The sequence below is a fragment of the Diadema setosum genome, chromosome 6 (genome assembly GCF_964275005.1).
Source record: "Diadema setosum chromosome 6, eeDiaSeto1, whole genome shotgun sequence".
NCBI classification, from domain to species: Eukaryota; Metazoa; Echinodermata; class Echinoidea; order Diadematoida; family Diadematidae; genus Diadema; species Diadema setosum.
In genome coordinates, this window is record NC_092690.1 from 3278143 (window position 1) to 3298672 (window position 20530).

Sequence of the window (20530 nt, forward strand, 5' to 3'; positions counted from 1 at the left end):
CCTAGTCTTTGAGTGGGTACCTCCACTTTTTTTTTTTTTCGCAGAGGGTAAATAGAATGTATGTATCTTTTTTATACTGATCATGTAGACATGAACATGTTGTTAATCCTGTCTGGTTATGTATATTTTGTTAGTCCAATGTCAAACTCATAATATTGTTTCTTGTACATTCTGCTGGAAAGAAAAAGTGAAAATAAAGTTTTAATTGAATTGAATTGAATTGAATACAACTGACTGGAAATGGCCCTTCATCGACGTAAATGATTAAGCACTGAGTTTTTCGGTGTTGTTGAATAGCAATGGCAAATGGAAACATGAACACACAGACATACTAGAGCAGGTTTCGAACCTACGACCTCTCGTTCATCGGACAGGCGTCTTATCCACTAGACCGCTCGACAGGCAGTGCTGGTTCTAATCCACATCATAGCTATTAACCTATAGCTTACAGCTTACAGCTTTTAGTTTCATTGTATTGTCAAATAATGTTACGATATATGCCACAATTTACATAATACTCTGTGCAGGGTGATTTTTTCTTCAAAATGTATGACAGTGTGTCGAAAGTTTTCAATAAATTACAACAAATGATCTTTCAACATGATTTACATTATGAGTTTTATGATAATTTTATGAGCAATTTCACATGAAACTATTTATGTGGAAGAGAAGGGCAGTATACATCATAACATACTACACTTACTTGATGGTGACATGAGAAAGGTCTTGCTTTGAGAGGTCAATATCTAATTTCAATCACAATTTTGTATTTTTCATCTAATCCCCCTCCCGCTATACAAACACACACACACACACCAAATCAACACAACAAACAACCAAGAAGATTGTTTATGACTGGGTACACAATAAAGCCCTTTTTTATAAAGAAGGTGAATTATTCAACAATGTGTCCGGTTGATCATCTCCTAATTTATTCTTAGGTCGATTCATTCCGTCAAGACAGTAAATCCTTTGAAGCACAACATACAGACATCATGGATTCGCCACTGTTAACTAGCTTGCTGATAGTGGCCGTACTTGTTCAGGGTAAGTATGGTGTTAAAGATAATTATTATTTACCATAATTGCAGATGAAACAAAAACCCCGCATTAACGCGTCAAAATATAAAGAATGGGTTGGGAGAAGAATTAACCGATGTAAATACTATGTTACTCAGTGTAATCAAAGTTAAGTGCTTTGAATATACAAAACGTAAACAGTAGTTATAACAAACGTGTTTCTATAATTTTATATAGAAAAAGCCGTCTAGAGTAATGGCTTAGGCTTTTTGTTTTTCTTTATGGAAAGCTCTTTTATGAGACAACTGACCTAAAAATTATACATCCACTGTGATAACTCAAACATTCTTTATTTCTTTCTTCAAATCACTGCACACAATGTTAAACAATGCCTTTAACAGAATTGGAGCGCCAAGTGATTCCAAAACACCTTTCATTTTCGACATCTATGATATATGTTGTCACCACCGTTTTCATTTGTCACCATAGTTTATTGCACATAATAGTGGCTATACGTGCTTTTTATCTTTTATGATATTTTCTTTGCTTAATTTGACTTTCAATTAACAAGTATATTCTGCATAATATTGTCATTAAGCTTTTCAATTCTTTACATTTAGCTTAGATATGTCCCTATATTATCATGGGCGCAACGTGTACAATGTAACGCAAACGTAAATAATGCTATTATCATTATTACACTGATTCTCACAGTGTATCAATGAATGCCTGCAATTTATGGTTCTGTTCGGGATTTAAGTTCGTGCAGTAACGTATTCAGCGACGTTAAGTCTGCCCCTCCACAGACCCAACATCCTGATTTATCATTATTTTTTGGTTTGGTCCGGGATTTCTTTTGTTGTTGTTGTTGTTGATAAAAACAGGAGAAAAAAAAAAAAGAATACCAAAGGATTCCACACCGACCGAAACTTTTATTTCTTTTCTGAATTCGGGAAACAATTTTCACTTGCATTGCTGGCTAGGTCTGTATGTTTCCTATTATTGTGTGTGCTTGTGTGTGGGTGTATGTGCAGTGCGTTTTATCTATTAATTTTCATTGTGTACTATCCTACCATTCTCTTCTTATTACAAAACCGTACTTTGTCACTAAAATGAAAATTATTCCATGTTTGAAATTATTAACCTTTCATTTCATTTTGTGATTAAAGAACTTTTATCATTTTTTGATAAACGAACATTCTGATTTAGAACCTCATTTCATTAATTTTGAAAATAAACGAACATTCGGGATAAGGAACCTTAGACCCCGTTTACAGTGCGAGGCCGGGCTCGGCCGCGGCCGAGCCTCGCAATTTTGTCCGTTTACACTGCTGGGCTCGGCCGCGCTTTTGATTCAAACCTTTCAATATTTTGTCGTAGTGGCGCTCTGCTTGTAAACAAAAGCAATTTGGTATTGTTTGGTTTTCAGACCCTTTGCCAAATGAATTCCGTGGCGACGAAGTCGCCGTTCGGGCAAAGGCCTTTGCCGAAGGAAAGAATCCTTTGCAGGACAAAACCACCTTAAACTATACTAGTTTTCGACGTTGAGGGGGTTAATATCCTGAATAGCGAAAGATACAGGCAGAGGGTTTGGAAGCCAGACTAAAATTGGCCGCGCAATTGGCCGCGCATTTGGCCCAGTTTGCGTTTACACCAAGAAAAGGCCGAGACCTAGACCCCGTTTACAGTGCGAGGCCGGGCTCGGCCGCGGCTCGGCCGCGGCCGAGACCGGCCTCAATTGCGCGGCCGAGCCTCGCAATTTTGTCCGTTTACACTGCTGGGCTCGGCCGCGCTTTTGATTCAAACCTTTCAATATTTTGTCGTAGTGGCGCTCTGCTTGTAAACAAAAGCAATTTGGTATTGTCTGGTTTTCAGACCCTTTGCCAAATGAATTCCGTGGCGACGAAGTCGCCGTTTGGGCAAAGGCCTTTGCCGAAGGAAAGAATCCTTTGCAGGACAAAACCACCTTAAACTATACTAGTTTTCGACGTTGAGGGGTTTAATATCCTGAATAGCGAAAGATACAGGCAGAGGGTTTGGAAGCCAGACTAAAATTGGCCGCGCAATTGGCCGCGCATTTGGCCCAGTTTGCGTTTACACCAAGAAAAGGCCGGGCTCGGCCGCGGCTCGGCCGCGGCCGAGACCAACTCCAGAGCGAGGCCAAATGCGAGGCCAATTTTGGCCTCGCATTTGGCCTTTTGTGCGTTTACACTGAAGCGGGGCTGGGCACGGCCGCGGCCGAGCCGCGGCCGAGCCTCGCACTGTAAACGGGGTCCAACTCCAGAGCGAGGCCAAATGCGAGGCCAATTTTGGCCTCGCATTTGGCCTTTTGTGCGTTTACACTGAAGCGGGGCTGGGCACGGCCGCGGCCGAGCCGCGGCCGAGCCTCGCACTGTAAACGGGGTCTTAGTTCATTTTGGGATTAACAAACCTTTAGAATAATGAACTGTAACCGCATGCAGGACTGTTACTGCCCAGAGCATGTTTGACATTTCCCAACATATACGGGGGGGGGGGGGGAGAAGACAAAAATACAAGAAAGTTAACAAATTAAAACTCTTTAAACGGCATTAGACAGACTATCGAATATTTGCAACTTTAGTGACTGCTAGTAGTGCTGGTTATACATTGTGATGAGAGTTGGGACCTACATGCAGTTATTGTCCCGTTGGCTACATGCTATTATTCTACTGTACTGCACAATAGATAAGCTTGATCGCAAAACATCTTAACTGTAATCCTGTTAATTGAATGTGTTTGGAATGAAAGCTGAAAAATAAAGAAAAAAGAAAATAGTAAGAAAACGTAATTTCTTTTTATACCATGACTTTAATAATGTAACACGTGTGATATATTACTGGACAGGTTTAAATTGCTCTATCTAATGAAGAACTTTCTTTGCAATGTCTAAGGAAGGCGTTTGACCCATTTTGTTATCAGACTCTTCATAATATGCCGCTTAGGATATTTTGTGGAACAACATGGCTTTTCTCTGTTTTCGTCAATAGCAACACACTGTCAGACGCTGAACGGTCCGTCATCAGTAGCAGTAGAACGTGGAACTGACGTACAGCTGACATGCACGGTGACTGGAGTGGACTCGGCAAGTTTTTATTGGGATGACAACTCAGTAGACCCTCCTGAGACTGTATTCAGCGGAGAATTACAAAATCCTTCTCTAAAATATGTTAACTTTAGTGTGTCAAACGATGCCACTTCGTCTACGATAACAATCACTGATACAAAGGTTACGGACGAAGGGAGCTATGTTTGCCAGTCCTTTGAAACAAGCGATCCTGCCCCAGCAGCACAAGTAACAGTTGAGGGTGAGTATGGTATGTTGGTGCACTTCACGAGTTCGACACCCACGAATCATGTAGCCCATGAGCCACACAGTCCATGAAGTTCGACACTAAGCAAATAACCCCAACAAGACCGACACATTAAGCCCCATGTTGTAATGTCAAGCCTGTGGGCTAGTTTTATCTAAGTGTCGAACTCATGGGCCTTATTTGCCTAGAGCTCATGGTCTCTATGACTCATGAACCTTTTTTCTTTCAGTGTCGAACTCGTGGGCTCTATGACTGGTGGGGATCGGTCTCGTGGGATGTCTCCGATACGTCTACTAAAATGTCTCGTTGTATAGGGCCTATTTGCACAGGACATGTTTTGTAATGATAGGTCAGATTGATTGCGTGAGCTTTACTAGACTTGTCTGTTTGTATTTTGTGTTAGGATCAGAGGGGGAGAAAATACGAGACTGAGAGATTGAGGGGGGGGGCACTGTTTACCTGATAACAAGTCACAAAGAAAACTTTTTTTTTCTGAACTCCTCTTACAATTTGGCTAAACTCGTCCTTTATTGTACTGCAAAATAACTTCATGCACTTATCATTCATATTTTTGCTAAAAACACATTTATGTAGGACCAAATTATTGGAATTCTTTGAATCATCACATAAAAAACGCTCCATCCATATATTCTTTCAAGAGGAGACTGAAGTCTTTTTTATTGTAATCGTATAATGACTCTGCAAATACCGAATTAACCATTTGGCCTTTTTTTTTTCTTACATACTGACCTGCTCACTTTGTCCTCTCTTTGAAGAATTAATGGTTTTGGGTTTTTTTTTTTTCCTGGATGTTCGCAATGTTGTCATCTATGCCATTTTGCCCATAGCGTCTAGAAGTTCACTTTCCGTATGTTACTCCTGTTCATACGTCCCTCTATTTTCTATTTTCTTGTCTTTTTTTCAGGCGTCAAAATATAACTTTTCCCCCACACTATCTTCTGTTTCTCTTGGCATGCTTCTGCCGAAGATCGCTGTTTCTGTTGTTCTGTTTCTGCTCCGGTGTGTATTTATCTGCTATTTTGTCTTCAGTTTGTCAGTCTTGTCCATCCCGTTTTGTCCTGTACAACCTTTTCTTCAGTAGTTGTCTTGTTGTCTCGTCCTGTTTCATGTTTGTTCGCGTCTATGAACGTGTATATCTGGTAATCTAATTTTCAGTGGGCTTCCAGACTTCTTCCACTTTGTTATTTTTTGTATCTACGATGATTCAATTTATCTTTCAGTCGATGTTCTTTTTCAGAGGGGCCCGCATACTAGAAGCTCTGTCTTTTTAGTGGGTCCCTCCATTTTTCGCACTTTAAGCAACGGTATACATGTACTTCACTTTGATCACTTCTGTATCTTTTTTTACTATACAATGTATGATTACTATAGGTCCTCAATTGTTGTACAGTCTTTTCATTTCACTATGTTCTATTTACCTTATTCTCTGTTATCAAAAGAAGTGAAACACATGTTTTGTCGAAAAATGAAATAAACTTTGAATTGAATTGAATTGAATTCCATTCGAACATTTTGATTGCCATCATTGTTTGAGTACAAGATGCTAAATGATTGAAGTGAGTTCTGAGCTGTAGTTGCCCCAGTCCCAGCTTGGGAGCTGTCCCCCTCCCCACCCCCCCCCCCCTTCCTCAGGTGGGTCATCCGTACCGCATGCGCGTTCCAGATATTTAAGGAACAGCCGTATAGTGGATAGTATGTCTTTCTATTTTTGTAAAGTTTGTGTTTCACATCAAGTTCATGTTGATTTATTTCATTTCCAACCAACAAATAATCAAGAATACAAAGAAATGTTCGTATATATATATATATATATATATACATATGTCGGGAAATCAGTACAACAATGCGATGAACATGATAACATGTAATAAAGACACAGGTGAATTATCAACAAAGATACAAATAAATCAAATCACGTGTGCGTTGTTTTTTTCTTTTGAAGTTCGTGTATGACGACCATATTGCTGTGAAAGGTATAGTTTAGTGAATATAGATCTGATCAGACCGTAGAATGTATCTCTTTATTTTGTGAATGAAACAATTTTTCTTGTCGTTTTTTTAAAGAAAATCCTTATATTAATTTCTCTTAGTGAGACCATTTTTGACGTTAATGGTGAATTCTACTCTGATCGCTGGAGAAACCTACGAGGCAGTGTGCAGGGCCGAGGGAGGCCGACCTGCAGAAGTGTTTGAATGGTATCTGAATGATGTGCAACAGACAGTTGACCCGCCAACAAGTACTCCTAATGCTGGTAATGCAGATCTGACTGATGCAAACAGTACGTTTGCCTTCACTCCAACAAACGACAGTTTCTGTCAATCTCTACGATGTGTGACCACTGGACATCAGGTGGACAGTCTTAACCAAGAACTGAACGTTTCTTGTCTAAACGTCCATTGTAAGTAATCAAAAAGTCAAAAACAATTCACATAGTCAATGGCTTTATTTGTTTATTTGTTTTTGTGTAAGTGTGACCCTGCATCACACAACCAACAAAAAGTCGCCAGACATGGATTTTTAGTTACATGGATTTTTAGTGAAAGGACAAGTCCACCTTCATAGACATGTTTGTTGAGTGAATGCAGCAATATTGGTAGAACACATCAGTGAGAGTTTGAGGAAAATCGGACAATCCGTTCAAAAGTTATTAATTTTTGAAGTTTCTGCTCACTCAAGGCTGAGAGAGAAGACTATTATAGCTTGTGATGTCACATATTGTGTACAACGATATAAAGAAAGAATAAAGAAAATTCAACATATTTTCACTTTTCTCTCATAACAAAAGAACACTTGACTTCTCGCTTTCAGAAGGCAGGGGCATTAATATTACCCTTAACATATGTCAGTAAAAGTCGAAGAAATGCGCACTTTCTTCAAAAAGTGAAGTTTTGTGAAATTCTCTTTTTATTTTCTTTATATCGTTGTACGCATATGACATCATGCACTCTAGTAGTCTTCTCATCCAGCAGTGACTGTGCGGATATTTTAAAAATTCATAACTTTTGAACGGAATGTCCCATTTTCCCGCGACTTTCACTGATGTGTTCTACCAATATTGTTGCATTCACTCAATCCACATGTCTATAAATGTGGACTTGTCCTTTAAGAGCAGACTCTTGAAAGAGCGGCCTAAATTAAGCTTTAAAGTGATGCATAAACCAATTCAAATGGACTCTCCTAACCTATCCTAGAATTGGAAAGAAAGCATGCACACACTCTGGAAAGTGTGAACTGATAAAAGAGACTCTGAAGTACAGGGTCTATTCAAGCGCTCGGACGAAGCCATGATAGCTGTGCGATGAATGGAACAAAAACAAGATGTTAACCACCGGAGCAACAACAATGAAGGGACTATCAGATTAAGTTGAAATCGAGCATGCTTTTTTAACACATTCCGTAGACGAGTAATGCAAACTATCAAAGGAGTAGAATCATTCTTTTCAAAGTTGTTGGAGTTGAAAGTGAACAGTATGGACAGGGTTCTTAAGAAATGAAATGAGGAATCGATGAGAAACACCTTATCACACTATTCTACACAAAAAAAAAGTGTTCGAGAAAAACTGTTAAAAACACAAGTTCCTGTTCGTTTTATGATCCCAATCTTAAGTGTAATGTAAAAAAGACATGCTCTTTCAGTAAATATGAAAAAAAAAAGATTGGCTGGGTTAATACATTTCACCTATTTTCAGTCATAACTTGCCGAATACAAAATCAGTGCGTGCGCCTTTTTGTTGGTTTTGTGATTCACGGTCACAATATAGTGTTCGCTAGTCGCTACATCATGTTCCTTTAAACTACTCACATAATGTTCACTTTGAGAAATTACCTTAAATCAACTTTGTTAATTTCCAGCAGGCTCTGTTCTTTTCCCTTTGGTATGTCGAGATAGTGCAATCATTTTAACACCAGCAGGAAAAATGTCTCAGTTTTGAAAATATTATACAAATTTTAAAATTGACATTCATGTTTAACATGAAAGGTATAGGACTGCTTGAGGTTGACTGGCTTTGCTTAGTTAATGTTTGACAGTTGAAATATATGAGTTGTATGGCACATTGTGTCATTAATATTTCTGAAATATTTTTAATAATATTATTGAATGATCCGAAATGTGGAATAATCTGTGAGCCACATTATTTTTTTTTCTTTCTTCAAAAAGACTGATATTTTGCATGAACCTTTTGTTCACATTGATGTGACTAGAAATGGCAATATATGTGCGTGGATAGTGGAAATGGCATGTGGTTTACAACATTGGCGTGATTTTAAACCATGTTAACAACTTGGATATTTCTTCATCCACCCAAACAAAAAACAAACAAACAACAACAACAACAACAAAGAAACAAAGAAACAAAAACAAACACACACACAAACACACACACACACACATACACGCAAAAAGGGTCGGACAATTCTCACATTCGACCATGTTGAACAATGTCTTTAACAGACATAGTCATTCAATTTCAATGTTCAATTCAATTCGTTCATTTCCATTTCAAATCACAAAAGACAACATTAAGCATACAGTGTTGCAGATGAAACATAAAAACAATCACATATAAAAAAAAACACAACAACGACATCAGAATTACAGTCATAGATTGTTACAGATTACAACAGGAAAAAAAAAGTAAAATGGGAAATTGTGAACACATAAAAAGCCAATTAGACCTATGTAGCCTATAGACAACAAATCTTGATTAAATGGTGTATAGTATACGTCCTCATCTCTCCAGTGTATAAGGTGAGTACATTCTCGTTTGATATTACAAAATGAAAGCCGTCGTGATCCTAAGCTTTATCTTCTCAAACAAATAACGTAAGTCTTTAACTTGAAATCAATCAATCGCAACATTGCATCAAAGCGAAAGTGTACATCCACAGAGATGTATGAAATATGACCTACCCACGCTCTGCGCTCTTTAAACTTCAATGATATAGAAAAACAAACAAACAAACAAGCCAAAAAACAAACGGGACATTTTGAAGCTATAACGTCACACACCAGATAAAAATGGCAGAGGTTATAATGTTGGAAGTAAAAATGTCCCATTTTTCTTAAACATGTGTGCGGTTTGTGATTGAATTACTGGAGTCATTGACTACATGTAACTTAATTACTTTTCCCGTCTTATGTACCAAGCGGAAATCCTTTTTTCGGGGATGGCAAACCGATCGCCGTTTTGCCAGCAGAAAATGTTGTAGACCACAAGAAACATAAACCTCTATCTAAGTCCACGTTTCTCTGGCATTGTATTGTGCGGTTATCATAGATGCATGGGCATGATGTAGCAGGGGTGGCTGATTCGTCGACTTGTTTGTTCAGTCACGTGACAGCGTAATGTTGGAATCGAACATGCGGATTAAAGACGTTTGATGGGCATAATAAGAAATAGAAATAATAAACGGTGGAGGGGAATAGTTGGTCACTCCGGTTTTTGGCTTTATAATCATATTATACTCCACCCATAGAAATATACTACAGGGTTTTTCTATGGGTCGAGTATGATATGATTAAAGGGACATTCCAGACGATTTTCATAATTTCACATCATGTAGTACATAAATCGACAACTCCATGTATAGATTTGTAGAATTTAGTTTGGTTCTTGAGCAGAGAAACAATACTTTGAAAAACCTTAAACAAATTACACTGAACAAGGATGATGACATAGGAGGTTCACATATTTCAGAAATGTAGCAGTGTAATTCCATTACAATACCGCTTGCTTGCGAGTTCACCTGTGTATAATCGATGCATGCCTTCTTCTTTTGTTCTGCTTTCTAAAGCCCCAACTCATGCATTCTTATGGTGACTCTGCCATGTCATCATCCTTGTTCATTGCAATTTGTTCTAAATTTTGAAAATATTCTTATTCTTCATCCCAATTATCACAAATTCTGAAACTCTGTCCTCAGTATAACTATTTTATAATTGTTCAAATGAAAAAATCTGAAAATCATCCGGAGGTCTCCTTTAACATCGAATGGTAACCACACAATCACATGCCAAGGATGCGTACGCTTTGGCAGACGTGTACGTTTGTTGTAGTTTACAACATTTTCCGCTGCAAAAAAGTCGGTCGGTGATCACAACCACCATCCCAGAAAGGGGATTTTCCCGAAATATTTAGGGCAAGAAAATGAATTAAATGACATGGTACTCATTGAATCAAGTTAGGGTATAGCGTTTAAATAATTAATGGCGCACACATTGTATACATTCTTATCTCCGATATTACTATGGCTAAACCTACAACTATAGAAGTCTGGGTATAAAATTACTCCACCAAATATTAGCCCAATCGTGAGAATCGACTTAAAAATAATGTGTTCTTTTTTTTTCAAATGTATTTCACTTTAATAATTACTCGAATGTATTCCCATCAGTAGGACTCAAACACTTACTATAATGCACATATATTTTTTTGGAAATATTCATTCATTGATTTTTTTTTCGCACATGCACTTGGTTAAACCACATGCTGTTCTTCCACAAGTCAGTGGGAGATATAATTTTCTCCTCACCCGAAACTCTCACAATGGAAAGGAATGTTGAAAAAAAAAAAAAAACTCATCTTTATTTCATAATAATACTAGATGCTATAAATGAGAAGACAGATGTATCAAGATAAATCACAGGGAAAGAATAATAATCATTTAATTTAGCCGTCAGTTCTAGATTACATGAATCCCAATGATTTTTAGCGATTTTATTTTAGCATAATCTGTATTAAGCACAATTTTATATCCACGTAAACACTAAATTAAGGGTATTTGGGTTGAATCTTTGTATTACAATTAATTTCTTATTTCGAAATTTAGTTCAAAGTTATTCATTTCATTGGGTATACGTTTTGCCAACTGTTGACTTTACTATGTTTACGTATTGATAATTATGCAAAATATGTTCAATTCAATTCAATTCAATTCATTTATTTCATTCTCATTTTCTTTCCAACAAAACATAACACGAGGTAAATCAGAAAATCCATCATAAGCATGTATACAGTACAAAGTGCGAAGGATTAACGATATCCAACAAACTAATAGAGATGAATCATGTATACATACGGGAAAATACAAAGTTATATTTTGAGGAGAAAAAAAAAAGAGAACTGAGAGGTCCACTAAAAAGCAGTGCTTGTAGATTGTGGACCACTCAAGAATTTCTTCCAAAAATACACATACAATTACAAATACATTACACATATGCACAACATATACCATTATATTATTAAAATAATAGAGACCATTATATTATTAAAATAATAGAGACAGAGTTAAAATGATTAACCATTTCCTTTCGACCCAAAGATTTGTGTGCAAGGATGGTAGTTTGTATTACAAACTGCAGTAAGTGTTATTGAACTGAGAGGTAAACTTCAGAAATCATTGTTTTCACTTCACTAATTTGTATAATACAGTGATCATGTAGAATGGGTTGGAATTATATACATGCTCCAATTATTAACATGTTATTAAAATGTTTGTGCAGAGTTTCTATGACTAGGATAAGATATTTAAGTTTATTCATGATTTGAAATATATTGAATATTGAACAGTGGCGTATCTAGGGGGGGGGGGCAAGGGGGGCACGTGCCCCGGGCGCCACTCCTCGGGGGCGCAAAAAACGGAAAAAAAAAAAACGAAGAAGAAAAAAAAAAGAAAAAAAAAGAAGAGAAAAGAACAAGAGCAAGAACAAGAACAAGAAAAAAACTCGCCCGGAAAGGGGGGGGGGGGGCAGAAAACCAAATCAAACAAGATAAAAACAAAACATGATGATGACGCGGGCAAAATGACAATGTTTATTATCTGTGTTCACACAAGAATTCCATGTTCTGTAAGTAACCTGAACTACAAAAATTTTCGGCTCGCTCGCTGCACTCGCTCGCCAAAACTTATATAAAAAAGAAGGTAAGAACAAAACGTGATGATAACGCGGGGAAAATGACAATGTCTATTGTGTTCACACATGTCATTTTATATTTAGCAGGCAAAATGTTTCACAGAGCAGCGGCTGCAATTTCTTTCGTTCTGAAGCGATCGCCAATTGGATCAAAAGAAGGCGCCAACGGTTTCGAACAAACGGGGGGGGGGGGCGCAAAAACCCCCAAGATAAGAACAAAACGTAATGATAACGCGGAAATCTCGGCTCACTCGCTCGTACTAATTTAGAGTATTTTTTTCAAGTCCTCAGTTTGTTGGTATAAATCGTTATCTATATTATAATGTCGTCACCATATCTTGATTAGAATTGTAAGATTTAATAAGCAAAAAATGACAAGAATTCCATGTTTTGTAAGCTGAAATACAAAATTTTTCGGCTCGCTCGCTGCGCTCGCTCGCCACAATTTATCAAAAAAAAAAAAAAGAAGAAAGAGATAAGAACAAAACGGGATGATTAACGCGGAAATATACAAATTTCAGCTCAGTCCTCAGTTTGTTGGTATAAATCGTTATCGTCGTCACTATATTATCTTTATTAGAATTGTAAGATTTAATAAGCAAAAAAAATGACAAGAATTCCATGTTTTGTTAGCTGAAATACAAAAATTTTCGGCTCGCTCGCTGCGCTCGCTCGCCCAAAAAAAAAAAAGAAAAAAGAAAAAAGAGAGAGATAAGAACAAAACGTGATGATTACGCGGAAATAGACAAATTTCGGCTTACTCGCGCGTACTAATTTAGAGTATTTTTTCTAAGTCCTCAGTTTGTTGGTATAAATCGTTATCTACTCAAAGTATAAGGCCGTCACTATATCTTTATTAGAATTGAAAGATTTGATAAGCAAAAAATGACAAGAATTCCATGTTTTGTAAGATAAAATACAAAAATTTTCGGCTCGCTCGCTGCGCTCGCTCGCCAAAATTTATCAACACTCATTACATTTAAATCAATCTCAAAAGACCCATTTTAAGCGCTTTAAAAAGCATATCATGTGGACTTTGTTTAAAGTCCCTACCGGGATGGGGTTGGGGTTGAACACTTTTTCAGAAATTAGGGGCGCAATTTTCGCGCTTGCCCCGGGCGCCATTTTCCCTAGATACGCCACTGATATTGAATAAATCATGTACATAAGAAGTATTTATGCGTATAGATACAGAGTACCTCTTTAAATGAAAACGAAAATCGAAGTGCCCTAGGAAATGTATTCGCAAAGTATGATATTTGTCAATGGATTTTTTATGTAAGATAAGCGATCATCCTTTTGTTCATCACCTTTAGCAAGTCTGCTATTACTCCAGACCTGTTCTCTCTTCCAACAGGAGCGGAGGGTAGTTCAGCCTCTAAACACTTTTTACTCGTGTTCGTATTCAAATTAGAGAAAACGTCTGTCTTTTCGCATGACCCGTAAGAAAAGAGCAAAGAACTTGGTAAAATAGGTTGAGTGAGTGTTTTTGGTACAAACATGTACACACAAGTACATGTAGTCCTACAATTTCGACAGTGAGTGTAATAAAAGTCAGTAAAATGAAGGTTTTCAATGAAAAAAAAAGTTGTAAAAAGAAGCAACAACTACATTTGTTCCTAGTGAAACCAACTTTGACGTTGATGTTGAATTCTACTCTGATCGCTGGAGAAACCTACGAGGCAGTGTGTAGGGCCGAGGGAGGCCGACCTGCAGAAGTGTTTGAATGGTATCTGAATGATGTTCAACAGACAGTTGACCCGCCAACAAGTACTCCCAATGCTGGTAATTCAGATGTGATTGACACGACGAGTACGTTTGCCTTCACTCCAACAAACGACAGTTTCTGTCAGTCTCTACGATGTGTGACCACTGGACATCCGAGGGCCAGTCTTAACCAAGAACAGAACATTTCTTGTCTAACCGTCCATTGTAAGTAAAAAAAAAAATAAATAAAAATGAAAAGATGATGAAAAAAAATGAATTTGAGTAATGAAAAGATTTGTTTGATGGTTTATGCTCCTTACAACTACTCACATAATGTTCACTTTGAGAAATTACCATACCATTCTTTTCCCTTCATTATGTCGATAAAGTGTAATCATAATAAGAGCCCGCAGGAAGAATGGCAGTTTGCAATCTATATTTTTTAATTAGATATCATGTTAATGAAAGGTAATTCAAAGTTGAAGGTTTTGCTTAATGTTTGATAGGTGAGATATCTGAGCAACATGACCCTTTGGGTCACTACAAATATTTCTTGTATTTTGTTTATATTCGTACAGAGGTTTCTGTACAAAATGTTTACCCAGTGCATTTATATGCCATTAGAATGAGAATGAAACGGAAAATAACCATCCGAGAATACGGCATGAAAATACTTCCAGAAAACAGTATAGTTGAAATTTACTTCATTTACCATGAAGTCGATTATTAATACTTATCAAGAAACATGCATGTTTTCAGCTTGTTTCACTGAATGACCGAAGGAATTCCAAAGGTTATTGACCGATAAACATAGATTATAATGGGAAAAAAAAAATGAAGCTTGTTAGGTCACAACCAAAATGGTTAAATGCTCCAAAATGTAAAATAATCTGTGAGCCACATCCTCCCCAAAAAAGACAGTAATGTCTTTGATAAAACTTTGTGGATATGGTTGCTTGTGGCAATTTATGTTTATTGGTCTTGAAAACGATAGCATGATCTTTACAACTATTGGCATGATTTAACAAATTGGCTGTTTCTTAATTCTGATAGGAGAGTCTGGCATGTTGAATGATCGACCATGTTTAACAACATCTTGAACAGACACATATCTTAGCATGTTGTAGTGGAAATTAGACTGATCATTAAATTTAGATAGATTTAAATGTAATGTTGATTTAATGGTGCTCAGTACATGTACATCTCTCCAGTATACATTGAGGTGAGTACATTCTCGTTAAGTTTTGCACAATGAAAGCCAATATTTCTTTCCCAAACCCTCCAATGAAAGGACAGTGTTATTCAAATTTATGAAGTTCTTCCGTCGAGATGTTTTCATTGCAACTGATTGACAAATTGCCCTACATCGACGTAAATAAGCACTGAATTGATCAGTGTTTTAGTAGTAGCCATGATAAAAAATCATGGGCGTACATACTCGAGCAGGATTCGAACCCACGACCTCCTGATCACCGAACAGGCGTCATCTCCACTAGACCACCGAGCTTTCGCCCGACAGCAAGTGTTGGTTCTAATCCTTATAGCATGCAGCGGGTACTGCTTTGTTATTCAAATTTATGAAGTTCTTCCGTCGAGATGTTTTCATTGCAACTGATTGACAAATTGCCCTACATCGACGTAAATAAGCACTGAATTGATCAGTGTTTTAGTAGTAGCCATGATAAAAAATCATGGGCGTACATACTCGAGCAGGATTCGAACCCACGACCTCCTGATCACCGAACAGGCGTCATCTCCACTAGACCACCGAGCTTTCGCCCGACAGCAAGTGTTGGTTCTAATCCTTATAGCATGCAGCGGGTACTGCTTTGTTATTCAAATTTATGAAGTTCTTCCGTCGAGATGTTTTCATTGCAACTGATTGACAAATTGCCCTACATCGACGTAAATAAGCACTGAATTGATCAGTGTTTTAGTAGTAGCCATGATAAAAAATCATGGGCGTACATACTCGAGCAGGATTCGAACCCACGACCTCCTGATCACCGAACAGGCGTCATCTCCACAAGACCACCGAGCTTTCGCCCGACAGCAAGTGTTGGTTCTAATCCTTATAGCATGCAGCGGGTACTGCTTTGTTATTCAAATTTATGAAGTTCTTCCGTCGAGATGTTTTCATTGCAACTGATTGACAAATTGCCCTACATCGACGTAAATAAGCACTGAATTGATCAGTGTTTTAGTAGTAGCCATGATAAAAAATCATGGGCGTACATACTCGAGCAGGATTCGAACCCACGACCTCCTGATCATCGGTGATCAGGAGGTCGTGGGTTCGAATCCTGCTCGAGTATGTACGCCCATGATTTTTTATCATGGCTACTACTAAAACACTGATCAATTCAGTGCTTATTTACGTCGATGTAGGGCAATTTGTCAATCAGTTGCAAGGACAGTGTTGTCTTTAACTATCAAACTTCAATTGTACGATCGACTAGAAATCTGTCAAACTCTTTAATAGTGGAGCAAATTCTCGTTGATTTGCAGATCCACCCCAACAGAGCCCTGAAATCATCAAAGTTGACTTCAATGAGGACAATTCTACAAGAACGCTCACTGTAACATGCTCCATCCTGCAGGACGACCAGCCAAACCCGTTTGTCGATACATATTACATTTATGAAAACGTCAATGAAAACCCTTCTCCCGTCGCATCAACTTCAAAATTCACCAGGAAAACACCCAATTTCGACACGGAGTATCTCTGTGTTGCTGGAAACTATCTTGGAAACACCACAGCTAGGAGAACATTTGTTGCAGGTACAGTTCATCAAATATTCTATGGTTTGGGGACAAAATTTTGGATACCATTTGATCCCACACTATTTTTTTTTTTAATACAAATGGCAATTGTGATTTCATAATACACTTGATAAAAATCAAAGTTGATCGCAACTATACTATTTGAATAGAAATGGGCGCCAAACTGGCATTATTTTAGCCCATTCACTGTGCACAACTGTGCACAATTTATGGATAGACTGAGCGACTGCTGATCGGTTCCTTGCGAGCTCTCGCTTCATTGACATTCGACCGTTTTTTGTAGCCTTGTAGGGGGTAAACGCTGCATCTTTAGGTACAGTACAAATGTTCCAAATGGCAGAGATATTACTGGGGAATGGAACAGTTTTCATCCAGAGAAACACTGTATCTATGCCAGGCTCGTCTATGCAAATAAGCCGTAGTTTGCATTATTTATTCGATTTGATATGAAAAGTATTTCAAACATTTTATATGCATCCCATTATGTCTTGATTTATAGAAATATTATGTGGATCATGTGGAAAATAATATTCATGAAAAATTTCATTTAGTATTCATGCAAGTAAACCTGAAACTACGTGTATAAACAATCTTATTTTGAAAAAAAAAATGTTTTTCAATATCAGTGTTATACAAAGTTTTTTTCCCTGGGATTTATACTGGTTGGGACGAAAAATGATTCATCGATTCAAACTGTCTCCATAATGCCAACACAATTATAATCAGCATATTATGCAATACCTGTCCTGTGCATAGATAATCAGGATTTGATATAAACTAGCAACAAACGAGTCTCCTCTGTTGCTTTGATTGAACCACAGTATCCACTTCATTGTTGATTTCCAAAGAGATTCCGCAGCACAGTGCGCGAAACACTAAACATGAAAAGGAGCTCCACACATAATACGTCTCGTAAAATGCTTCAACAATCCACACTATTCTACCATGCATGAACATCATATAAACGAAAAATGCACGGTAGGCCCCGACTTAGATGAATATGTATGCGTGCGGGTTGTACTGATTTGCCTGCATACTATGGTTTGGGAATATTGTAATCTTTCATGCTTGATTCGCTGTTCATGATAATCGTATATAACCTATAATGTGTTCTTTGAGTGAACCAAAATTAGTATGAACCATCTTTTTAAACATTTTCCATTAGTTTGTAATCTTAATCTTGTCATTTACTATAAAACATAGGCCTTCATTTAGCATTACAAATCGTAAATTTGTTCCTATTATACGTAGGGCTTGACTACTAACCATTCGCAATGGGCGGGGTCGAACTGTCAGGGCATGTAACCATTATGGGACGGTCGCATAAAGTACTCTAAACTAATTTCACAGATCTTTTTCTCCGCGTCGCGAGACCAGACGATTTATTTTGTGCCCTCCGTCGGGCTGTTGCGAACGAGAAATAATCTGGCGTGTATCGGTAAAAAAAAAAGGAAAAAAAAAAAAACAAAGCCCTGATAAAAGGGAATGTCCCGATACTATAGGGCCCTGAGGTCTGACCGCATAATCTTGTATGCTGTAGCACACAGCAGCAGCCACTGGGGTGCAATGTGGAACTTGGAGGTTGAAAGGTTAGTAACCATGGTGATGTACTCTGAATAGCCAAAGTATTGTTTCCCTTTCTGGTAGTCTGGGGAAGTACACACAAGTTACACGGAAATTGAGTCCAAGAAGCTGAAAGAGTGTAACCTCTCCAACGTACAACAAAACCAACATAACCTTGATTAAAAAATGCTTTGACATTTTTTTTTTTACCATGTGCTTTGGTATACGAGCAAAGGGGGTGGGACAATTGGTACAACTATATAAACTGTAATATATATTATTATGTAACCATTTACAGAGATGGTTAAATCATGACGATGATAATATAACAACAACAGTGACGATACCTACTATTAATACATATAGTAATGATATCGAGTGTAATGATTGTAATAATCTAACATGTGCAGAATAGATTCGTTACAGTTTGGAAACTGACATGCATTTCCCAAAAATAACTTCCTATGGATGTGATGTTCTTTTTGGTGCACAATAGAAGGAGTTTTTTTTTTTTTTTTTTTGACGAATACTGTTATATACTTCTTTCTGAATCCAGCATCAATATGCGTTAACGTGGAACAGCCCAGCATTATACAGATTAACGATGATGAATTTTCGTTTGGGAAGAATGTCGGTTCAATTCAATTTCAATTTTTATTTTCCAGTCATCGTTCACCTCGTTCACCAAAGGTTTATTTCAGAGGAATCAAAAATAATGTAGTTTTAATTATATAGCACAAGACTACAACCGACCCTGTCATACCTTTTCATGTTTTCATTTATAAACCCCTATATATGCATTGACTTTACGTTGCTTTCATGAAAAACAAAATTCCAGCAGAAACCAATACCGCCACCAGAAGAACATAATGGGACAGTTAAAAATTGATACCGTTGTAAAAACAAGAAATGTAATAAAATCTCTACAAAATATGCGTATATATATATATATATATATGCATATATATAATATAATATAATATTATATATATATATATATATATATATATATATATATATTATATATATATAATATATATATATATATATATATATATATATATATATATATATATATATATATATATATATATAAAACGGAAACTGTTAGGGCAATCAGGATACTCTGTAATTGGTACCAATAGGAGCTGAAAAGGTCTATTGAGTTTCTGTTGGTGCTTGTGGGGCCTACCACATGTACACACATTTCATAGAAGAATATTGGTTCCAAAAGGATACCTATATACCAATAGAAACCATTAAGAATGTCTCACTGGTCTTTCTATATAGGACTGTTATTATATTTTCAACCTTGGGACTGCACCTTAGGTTAATTAGCTTTTATTAGTTCCAGTAGGGAACTAATAGAGAAACGAAAACCCTCTGAATCGATGAGATCAATAGAACATCCCGTTGGCTACAACATTGGATGGTTTCTCTGAAACCACAGAAACCAACAAACCCACAGTATCGATAAGACATATTGATGGACATCCCCGCTGATTTGAATGAAGTCTATGTGTTGCTATTGGATTTCTGATGGTGTTTGTAGTTAGGACTCCGAATTAAACTGCTATACTTCTGGCTGGAGCTTCTATTGGTTTCAATAGGAAACCAATAAGAACCTACAAACCAATAGAAATCGGTAGAAACTAATAAGAGCTTCTTATTGGATTATGTGGGAGTCTATGGGTTTTTCGACCTGGGAGGCATATGGGTTGCCTTCATGTTCAGGTAGGCTTGGACGATGGGTGCGTGCAACACGCAATAGAGGTTCAATGTGTGTTCACTCACTACACAACGATCACTACAAGTCAGAATGGATATAAGTCTACTTGAGAGATGTTGATTTTCTTTCATTCCTTTGACAAGCTCATTGCATTTAAAGCTATAGGCTCACGTGACCTTTGAACACACCCCCCCCCCCACAGACACGGTTTTCATGGATGAATCTCTTTCAGCGCGATGAAAAATTAGATGATTTTTTTTTTGTGGATTAAAAAAAAATCACACGACCCCCCCCCCATACCCCTCACCCCCAAAATCTTCCTGACTATATACAATGATTTTAGTTATAGCCAAGAACCATAAGTTACATTTGCACTTTGATATAGGAAAGAGCGTGCTGCCCTCGAGCTCAGGATACTAGTACTCGATATGTCGATTTCCTCCTACATGCTGTTAAAC

The 20530-nt window shown here is 37.3% G+C and overlaps 1 protein-coding gene across 1 annotated transcript in view; it reads left to right on the forward strand.

Moving 5' to 3' along the window:
• Window positions 1–947: 947 nt before the first annotated feature.
• Window positions 948–20530, forward strand: part of LOC140230146 (uncharacterized) — a 32168-nt gene continuing 12585 nt past the window's right edge. The window contains exons 1-5 of the mRNA XM_072310337.1: window positions 948–1047; window positions 4029–4346; window positions 6464–6772; window positions 13913–14221; window positions 16505–16777. Coding sequence (XP_072166438.1) covers window positions 996–1047; window positions 4029–4346; window positions 6464–6772; window positions 13913–14221; window positions 16505–16777 — 1261 coding nt within the window. The 5' untranslated portion in view covers window positions 948–995. The remainder of the gene's footprint in view (window positions 1048–4028; window positions 4347–6463; window positions 6773–13912; window positions 14222–16504; window positions 16778–20530) is intronic.